The sequence below is a fragment of the Saccostrea cucullata genome, unplaced genomic scaffold, assembly GCF_032062105.1.
Source record: "Saccostrea cucullata isolate Sc308-1 unplaced genomic scaffold, CSIRO_AGI_Scuc_v1 ctg18166, whole genome shotgun sequence".
NCBI lineage: Eukaryota > Metazoa > Mollusca > Bivalvia > Ostreida > Ostreidae > Saccostrea > Saccostrea cuccullata.
The window spans coordinates 1-9,978 of NW_026940141.1; the positions used below are offsets into that span (position 1 = coordinate 1).

The window sequence follows — 9,978 nt, forward strand, 5'->3', positions numbered from 1 at the left end:
ATTGTTTAGATCTCTGTTATAGCTTACAGTCTAAGCATCATTCTTCAGAAAAGGGTTGCTTATGCATCAGATGTAATGAATAAAAGTATGGGAGAAGTTTAGTCCATTGAGGAAGAAATAAACAATCGTTCCTTGAAGAAATAAAGAAAAAATTCAACATTTAAAAGGCAAAAATATACAAATATATACAGGCATTAAGTATCATTTGCATCAGCCAGTAAAATTATTTTACACTTAATTGAAAAAATGTTCACTAATACTCCCTGTCTGTTTTATGATAGGAATTATATAATTTTAGGCATCAAGTAAATTTTAGAACAATGCCTACATATTCACCTAACACATATCAAAAAAATGAAGATATATTGAAAGACATTTAAAGAATTGATTTTTTTACATACATATTGACCAACATCACAAAATTTATATAACTGGCCCAAACTGGCAGATGATGAAATAAGCAATGTTCTACTTTCGTATTTGTAAGCATTATGTGTCCAAGAATGTACAAATGTTAATAATTGATTTATCAAAAAAAAAATTTTGACTTCCTTCTCCTTTGGGACTTTTTTATTCTCATGTTCATAACTAAACCTAAACAAAAAAAAAATTGCTGGCCTTATAATGAAGAAAGGGGCCTCTTTCAAAATAGATAATTTCAGGGCTGCTGGGTCAGGGGTACCAGGGGGGTACTTTGACTAAAAATAAATTAATGCTTTGAAATCTGCCCTTTGATAAGCAATGGTGCCTCTTTCAAAATTTGTGAATTTCATGGCTTTTGGATTAAAACACGAACCAAATACAATCGCTGGAAAGTTGTTACATGATACTCAGCCTAACTCAGGTGACCTATAAGGCCCGTGGGCCTCTTGTTTAGATTGTGGTTAAAATCTTCATACAACTAATCACAACTAGGGAGAACATGTTATTCAATCTTATTTTAAAAAATAAACTAGAGATACTGTGAGCAATGAGTTCACTTAAATGATACCCTCGCCTCCCATATGAATATAATGGGAGTGTCAATGTTTTGTTGTGGAAAACCAAAAATATGTTTTAGATCAAAAAGTAAAATTAGAGGTGCACAATGGCAATGTGTAAGCCTACTAAAGATTCTGTGAAAGTTTCATCAAATTTCATTCAGTGGTATGAGAGGAGTTGCGGATAAGAGATGGGTACCCTAAAGCGTAACAGACAGACAGACGGACGGACATAACGATTACTAAATATCCTCCCGCTTTTCAAGCGGGGGTATAATAAATAAAAATTGGAATGAAATTGTAAAATTTTAGGGAAAATATTTAAAAAAAAAAATATTTGGACCAATCTCCATCAAAATTAAACTGATCCCGTTCACAATTAACACAAAAAATGATTTAAATAATAATAATTTATCGCATTCCTTATGTATTAAACACTAACAAATTGTTGAGTTTAAATTTATATGATGTTTAAAGCCGTATATTACACCTAATCACACTAGTGTTCTTGTGAAAATGGTATCTTTTTCCAATTATTATAAATTTCTGTTTAGGATCAGTTTTATTGGGATTGGCCAAATTTCTTTAAAACTTTCGCGAATTCATATCAATTTTTTTTAAAAATAATACGATTGTCTAACATCCTTTGTAGGTATAGCTTAATTTTTGAATAAACAATCCATAAGTTTCGGAAATATTCACAAATGATGTTTTATTTTCATATATAGTTTTTAGTAAAAAAAAGTTAAAAATGTCTAAATGGCTTTTCTTCACATATATATTTGATAATTCATATGATGCACTCCTAAACAAGCAAACTTTAAACTTTTAAACATCTTTTTTTTTGGCAAATAAAACCTTTTCTTTCATTTTGTACGAAAAAATGCAAAAAAAAAAATCATTTAAAGTAATTTAGAACTTTGATTGGCCTTTCAATGCTGAAACCATAACTTAACAGGTATGTCTTACAAATCTTTTATACAAAATTTTTGTGTTTAACATTATCTTTTTTATCTACATATTAAACGATAAGACCTACGCTTTATCTTTTAATTAATCGTCAATGTTTTCGTGAGTAATGGTGTGCATGACCACGCGGAGCAAACCCAAACCAAAAAAAAAAAGACTTCTTAAAATATATTTATAAAAATATACATGTATAAAGTTAGGTAAATTCTGGCCATACAACGTTATAGATGATAAGCAAGGGGTATATAGTGATGGAGGTGTCCTTTCGTCTCTTTCGCTTTGGGGTACCCATCTCTTTTCTGCTTATACTACTGAATGATATGACTTTCACAGAATCTTTGTTACATAGTGCCATTGTGCACAATAGCACATGGCATGATGTAATAAAAAGAATCTGTGAAAGTATTATAAAATTTACGAGTAGGAAGAATTGCAGATAAGAGATTGGTGCCCTTCAATATTATATTATAAAGAAAGGCAGTGTCAATGTTTTGCCATTGGAAACTTGAAATATTTGTCAGATCAAAAAGTAGAATATGAGGTAACAATGACAGAGTGTTTCAGAAATTATGTGAAAGCTGTATTAAATTTCATTCAGTGGCATAGGAGGAGTTGCGGATAAGAGATTGGTACCCCAAAGCGTAACAGACGGACGGACGAACATCCCGATCTTTATATACCCTCCCACTTTTCAAGCGGGGAATAAATGTACTTATATGATCAAGAATTGTAATCTTTAGGTTTATTAAACATCACAGCTGCCCTACATGATGAGTACAATTTTTTTAGCATTCTTATATGCTAAGTATATTCGCATTCTTAATATACTTTGGACATTTCATTAAGAGAAGGTGCTTTTACCAAAAAAATGCTATTATTTTCATTATCACGTGATACTTTAACAGTTTATGCCGTGGTTTCTCCCTAATGGCCAGATAAATCATGTAAATTGTAATCTGCACTGCATGGCATAATTCAAAATAAATCCATTCTTAATATTTTATTACACAAAGATAAAGTACTTCAAAACTTTTTTTGCATGTTTTTACTCCATTTGAAATAGCTATTGCTGTTTTTTTTTAAAAATCATCATTCTCTTCTCTGTCGTTGAAGACCTTTTTTTCTGGGTAAAAAAGACGGGGTCCCTATGTTAAAACTGAATTAGTTAATTTTAGAATATTCTCTTTCACATTTTTTACATTTCAAAGTAAAAAAAAAAAACCCACACAGATTTTTAGAAGGTATTTAAAAAAAGGAACGATGAATTTTTACAAAGATTGGTCAATTCAGTATATAACATACATAAATTGCTCGAACGCAACATTATAATTTAAATGTCAAATAAGGCAGATGTGTTTATTTTTCTAAGGTGCTTGGAGTTTCTTGATTGACTTGCTAGGGGGAAATCTATAGTTTCAGATAAGGTTGTATTTTTTAGTATTTTTTAATAAAATTTTTTTTTAAATTAAATGTTTTATTTTAAGTTCAAGTATTCTCAGTTCAAGCTGCCAAATCGGACTGTTTAAAAAGCAATAAAATTATAAGTTAAACTCACATTTTTAAATGTTATTTGAATGTCAGTTGAAGTATGGTACACAGTACATATTTGTAGTGTTTGTTTGAATTTATTGGCCTTTATATAGTAGCAGGTGGGGCTTGAGTTAGATTGGTTTAGTTTGGTTGTGAGGATGCTAACCCACGCGTGGTCTTTGTGACTACATGTTACAAAACATCAAGAAGACATATTATTTTGTAATGAAATATATGTGGAGAAGCATCTTCATATGTTTAAATTTTTCCAATTTAATTTTTTGATCGTAGTTCACATTTGAATTTGAAAACTCAAATGTTTTTGGATCTTGATTGACATTGTGGCTTGTTTCGCAACAGAAAATTTGCCCGAAAATGGCATTTTGAAGCTATTTGACTTTTTTTTAAATCGTTGATTTCAACGATGGCATTATCATGAATACAAATAAAATCATTGCTTTAGTTAGAAATTTTTAGAAAACCGTTCACATGTTGAACTTGTGTAACTGCTTTGGCTACTATCAGGTTTATCTAGGTAATCAACTGTTGTTTCTAAATACACAGCCTATTGCCGCTTAATCTGAAAATCTTTACTGGAATGTCATAGCATGTTTTCGAGAAACAACTTTTTCTGCAAGTTGCTTTGTTCTACAATTATGAACGTCTGATTTTTTGGAAATATTTTGGAAATGTAATGAGACTGTGTTTTCCAAGAAACCCAATCCCAAGAATAACTGGTGATTTAAATATCTCTGACTATATCAGTTTCAGTTTCAGTTTCTTTATTTTTTTTATATAGCAATCGGATCACCTCGCCCTTTAGCGTGCGACGGAAAAGGGCGAGGTGATCTGATTGCGGTGTATATATAGTCACGTTTTTTTGTTCCTCTGAGACCTATCCTAACATTGACCAATTTATGAGATTGCAATGGTATAGTCAAAATCAAGATATTGTTTTTATATATGTGCCCATCATTGGAGTGATCACAGATATGTGCGAATTCAAATGTTTTAATCTTCTCATTAAAGATCTACATATGTTAGAAAATTGAATTTTCAAACAAGAAAATAAAACTATATTTTCTGTCACGTACGAAAAAGATAACCATATACTTCAGTAATATATGTGATAAGGAAATTCTTGTAAACGTGATTGTCTTGGCCAATTGGATTCTTTCTAACTTGTGATTTATAATTTATAATACAGCTTTATAATTTAGTTTTGGTTAGCACTATTGGGCTTCAGTACATTCTATATTTTTTCATGACATAAACTACCTTAGATTTTTTTTTCTTTCTTTCTTTTTTTCTTCTTCTTCTTTTTTTTTTTTTTTTTTTTTTTTATAGAATTTCTTTGCTGTATGGGAAGCGTTTCCATCAGCAATCAATTTTGAATGGGTTAAAAAATATCATTTGTGTTTATTCTGAAAAACAAAATTATTTGTAGATCTAGAGGTGAATATAATCACAGTATAAGAATCCTGTGGTTTCCTTGAATTCCTACAGCTCATTCAGAAGACAGTCATGGAGAATGACGTTTCAGAAAGGTAAAGTAGCAACCTTAATCTACTTACTATTGCTATATCGGTTTAAGAAGGAAATATTCTAGGACTAAAAAAGTCAATTTTATATTATTGCTTATTGGGTGAATTCATTTAGGTCTTGGAAAACTGTAAAGAACTGGAGGGGAATAGTGTTCAAAACTCAATATGGTGTAAATATGACTTCAATGTTTTATACAATTATCCCCCCCCCCCCAAAAAAAAGAAGAGCAGTATTACTACCATTTTAAAAATTTAATTTGACACAAAGTATTATTTCACATTATATCACATTTTTGCCTCCTGAATAAATTCTTATTTTCCTTTTAAACATCTTTATAATCATCCTATATAAGTCAATCGAGCAATCTACTGAGACTATCTAAGAGGATTGATTTGATATACATTTACATCAACAATTTTCCTAGTTTTTTAAAACTCATATCTAGGATCATTATGAAGCCACTGACATATCTAACAGATCCTTTCTATCAATACGTGCGAGAGGAAATATTTCTGACCAGTTATAAGAAGGTTTAAATGATAAAATATAGCTGTTACTACTGAATCCTTCAACGGAGTTCGAAGAATTTAATAAGTGAATTACAGAATTCATTTTATTTTTATCAAATTTTCTTGAGATCAATCAGGATATAGAATGTTATTTTTATTTCTCTTCTTGTACAAAAAAAATGGAGATATGAGCAGTTATCAAGCTCAAAAGTCCTCTTAAACAATACAATTTCGGAGTATAGTAATTACAAGCCTCTAAAACACAAGAAAGGGATCAGATGCCATGGAGGAGTAAACATCCCTTGTCGATCGGTCACACTGTCTTGTGCTCCTCGTCAAAAACGGTCAGATGAAAGAAAATCCGTTGATAAAAATTCAGAGTGTAAATAATGACCTTGCAAGATTTTAAAAACATCAGTCAGCATTCGACTTATTTAATGTTTAAGTGTATTTTTCGATAACAAGGGAGTGACCAAACGCTAAGAAATTAAGGATCGGCTCCGAGTGAAAGTGATATTGTATCTTTTTATGTTCAGATAAGCAAAATGTTAGCTCACAAAAACCCAGTTTCTTACGTCTACATTATATTTACCTGTGAATACTAAGTATATCTACAAGATAAGATTCAAATAACTTTTTGCTAGATTTGAGACTCTTTTGCAGATCCCCGGGCCCATCAAAGATTGTTCGAGGAGGATTTGTTCTTCTGTTGATTGCCCTTTTATTGTACGCTATTGCTTTACCATCCCCATTCTGGATACACGGATCTGATGAAAAAAATATTACCATTGGAATAGAATTAACCAAAACAATGGAATTTACCTTTGCCAATAGAAAAGAATTTTCCAGCCTGGGAATCTGGTTTTATTGTACAAGTGACCATCAAACTTCGTGTACGAACTTCCTCGGTTACAACATGAATGGACTTAATGGTGGTAAGAAGATTAGCGCATACACATGTCATACAATTTATCGTAAAAACAATAAGCCTTGCATAAATTTAACAATCAGAAAGAGACAGAATATAAACAATAATAAATCACTAGTCTTTTTAATGTTTTAAAAACGTTAAATGTGATTCCTACAGTCTTTCCTTGGTCTTTCATGTTATTTGTATACAAAAAAAAAATCAATTTTTGTTATCAATGGTTAAAAATCGTCAATTATCAACTTTTAACAAATATATAATTGAGAAAGAATTTTTTTGTATTAGAATGTGCTAAACTTTAAATTTAGTTCCATTATTATGATAAAGAAAAATCTTTTTGATACATTTTAAAGCTTTTGTACTTTATGCGTTTCATTTTTTTTTAGTTTTGTTACGGGTTCTACAGGGAGTGTCAGGCACTGTGCTGCTTTTATTAATAATAGCAGTTGTCACACTGGGTATAAAAATGTGTCAGAGAAAAGATAAAAACGTGGCATTGGTAATAAGCATGATCACCAATGCTGTTGCAGGTAGGCGAAAGACCGTTATGCTACAATATCTTTAATTAGCTAATGGAGAATATTAAGGATTGAATGATCATTCCAAGCATTATTTGAATCAAAAATCTTGAAATATTAAACAAGAATCAAATAAATGTGTACTTTAAATTTAATTATGTTCCCCAAACGAAGTTGGGGAACATATTGTTTTTACTCTGTTTCTTATTATTATTAAGGTCTTCCGTCTCCAACGGAAGACCTTATTGTTTTCGTTCGGTTTCTTTTTCCCTATTATTTTTTTTCTTACCGATTTTTGTGCACGCGAGTTCTCGGAAACGGCTCAGTCGATTTTCAAGAAACTTTCAGACCTGATAGATATTGATCTGAACCTTATTGGAAATTTTTTATAAGTACGACGTCACTTCCGGTCGTGAGATAGGGACGATTTTCTGATTTTAAGAGGGTCGGCTTGTCCAGATAACTCCTCCTAAACGACTTAAGATATTGAGTCAAGATTATCAGTGAAGGTCAAGGAAGGTTAACAGAGTTGTATATGGGTGTTCAAATTTTTCTAGCACAAAATGCACCGGAGCTGGGTAGGGCCAAAAATATGTCTCAGAAACATCTCACAAAATGTGACACCTTTTGTTTCATATCGTCTTACCTGTTCATGATTTGTTAAAACATATTGAAGAGAAGTTGTGCAGAATGTTAAAAGCTTTTATATTATACCAAGTAAAAGGGGCTCAAATTCCTCAAATAAGGGTCTCAGAAGGGCCAAAAGTGCTTTATCGATAACTCTTTAATGAACAATATTTTGTTATAAATTACTGAAGCAAATATGTTTATCTTTACGATCTGCAACAGTATATTGTAAAATTGTGATCATTGTTATGTAATTAGGGGCCATAAGGGGCCAAAATGCTAAATCTTTGATTCTTTATATCTCCAAAGGGAGAAATATTTTAATAAGCAGTATTGAATAAATGATGATCAGAATCGTATTCTAAAAAATATACAACCATTTAATTTTCGAAAAAAGGCCCCATTAAAGACTTGAAGGGCTGACCCCTAAATATTTTTGTTCTGCACAGCACGAAAACGAGTAAAAATTCTGAAAAGTTGTTTGAACAAAAAGGCTTTAAAATCCAGACCCTCATCATTTGATATGAAGAAAAAGGGGCTGACCCTTAAAATAAAGGGCCAAGATGGGCCAACAGACTTTCATCTTTAGCTGTTTCCTGATATATAAATCAAACAAATTAAATCAAATTATGGAAGTCTTGATATCATCATGTCTTAGCAAAGATCATAGTGAAAATATCTCGTCTATTCGAAAATTCGGACGGAAGACCTACTCGTTGCTCGCAACGAGATCTCATCTAGTTATTATGTTCCCCAAACGAAGTTGGGGAACATATTGTTTTTACTCTGTTTCTTATTATGTTCCCCAAACGAAGTTGGGGAACATATTGTTTTTACTCTGTTTCTTATTATGTTCCCCAAACGAAGTTGGGGAACATATTGTTTTTACTCTGTTTCTTATTATTATTATTCTTATTATTTTTCTTCCTGGGAAAATTTTGTCCGCGAGTGATCTTGTAAATTACACATTCGACTTAGGTGAAACCTTTTTAGGGTAAGTAGGCATGTTATGTAGATTTGCGGAATCAAGGTCATTTTGCGCGCACGTGCTTGCAAGAGCGCGCACGTGCAAAACTTGAAATGACCAATATATAATGGATATAACCGTAACTTTTCTATTTTTAGACGAAATGTTTTGAAACTCATAATGTAAGGATATATGAGTAGTATGCACAAGATGACATGGTCAAAATAGCAAGATCGCACGTGCAAGCACGTGCGCTTCGCTCTGATTGGCTGAAACTAAAGTCTCAATATCTTTCTTGTTTTTTGACGAAATCCTTTGAAATTTTAAACATAGGCATGTATTAGGATATCCTACAATAAGATATATAGCAATTATCATGAAAACGCGTGCATGCACGTGCGCTGCAATCTGATTGGCTTATGCTATAAATAGCTATAACTCCCTTGGTTTTCAACCAAACAGGATGAGATTTGGAACATGAATAGATATAATGGACTTCTACAAGAAGATATGGTCACCATGCACATGTATACACGTGCTTGTACGTGCGCTGCAATCTGATTGGCTGAAACTTTGAACAGCTATAACTCCCTTGGTTTTCAACCAAACGGGGTGGGATTTAGAACATAGATAGATGTAATGGACTTCTACAAGAAAGTATGGTCGCCATGCTCATGTGAGCACGTGCGTGCACGTGAAATGAGTAAATCAAAAATACACTTGAATTAGCGTATTTTTTAATTCTTTTGGATGAAATACTTTGATATTTAGTATATTAAAATCTATAGATTCTGAAGACAAGATTATATGGTCATTGCGCACGTGCATTCACATGCACACGCGTGCAATGCTAAAATTTGAATGAAATTGGTACGCTTCTGGGTAAACGTTGTTAAAGTCTCAAATGCATAGAGTTTGTCTTATTTAATGAAGCTTATAGGGAATATGGCACCAAAAGGGAGTTGGGGAGCGTTTGGGAACATCCGTAACGGTCCCCGTTACAATTAGCACTAGTTATTATTATTATTATTATTATTATTTTTCTTCTTCCTGGGAAAATTTTGTCCACGAGTGATCTTGTAAACTACACATCCGACTAAGGTAAAATGTTTTTAGGGTCAGTAGACATGTTATGTAGATTTGCCAAACAAAGGTCATTTTGCGCGCACGTGCTTGCAAGAGCACGCACGTGCAACACGTGAAATGACTGATTTAATTGATTTTCGCGTAACTTTTTACATTTTTGATGAAATGCTTTGAAACTCATAATATAAGGATATATTAGTGGCATAGACAATATTACATGGTCAAAATAGCACGATCTCACGCGCATGCACGTGAGCTTTGCTCTGATTGGCTGAAACTAAAGTCTCAATATCTTTCTTGTTTTTTGATGAAATCCTTT

At 32.1% G+C, this 9,978-nt stretch overlaps 1 protein-coding gene across 1 annotated transcript; it reads left to right on the plus strand.

Annotated features, from left to right (window-relative positions):
• Window positions 1-3,278: 3,278 nt before the first annotated feature.
• Window positions 3,279-6,991, plus strand: LOC134254871 (uncharacterized; the record flags this gene model as incomplete). The annotated part of the gene is made up of 4 exons (XM_062737406.1): window positions 3,279-3,373; window positions 4,927-5,026; window positions 6,197-6,468; window positions 6,848-6,991. Coding segments are annotated over exons 2-4 (439 nt in total), but the record flags the coding sequence as incomplete, so codon positions are not given.
• Window positions 6,992-9,978: the final 2,987 nt, after the last annotated feature.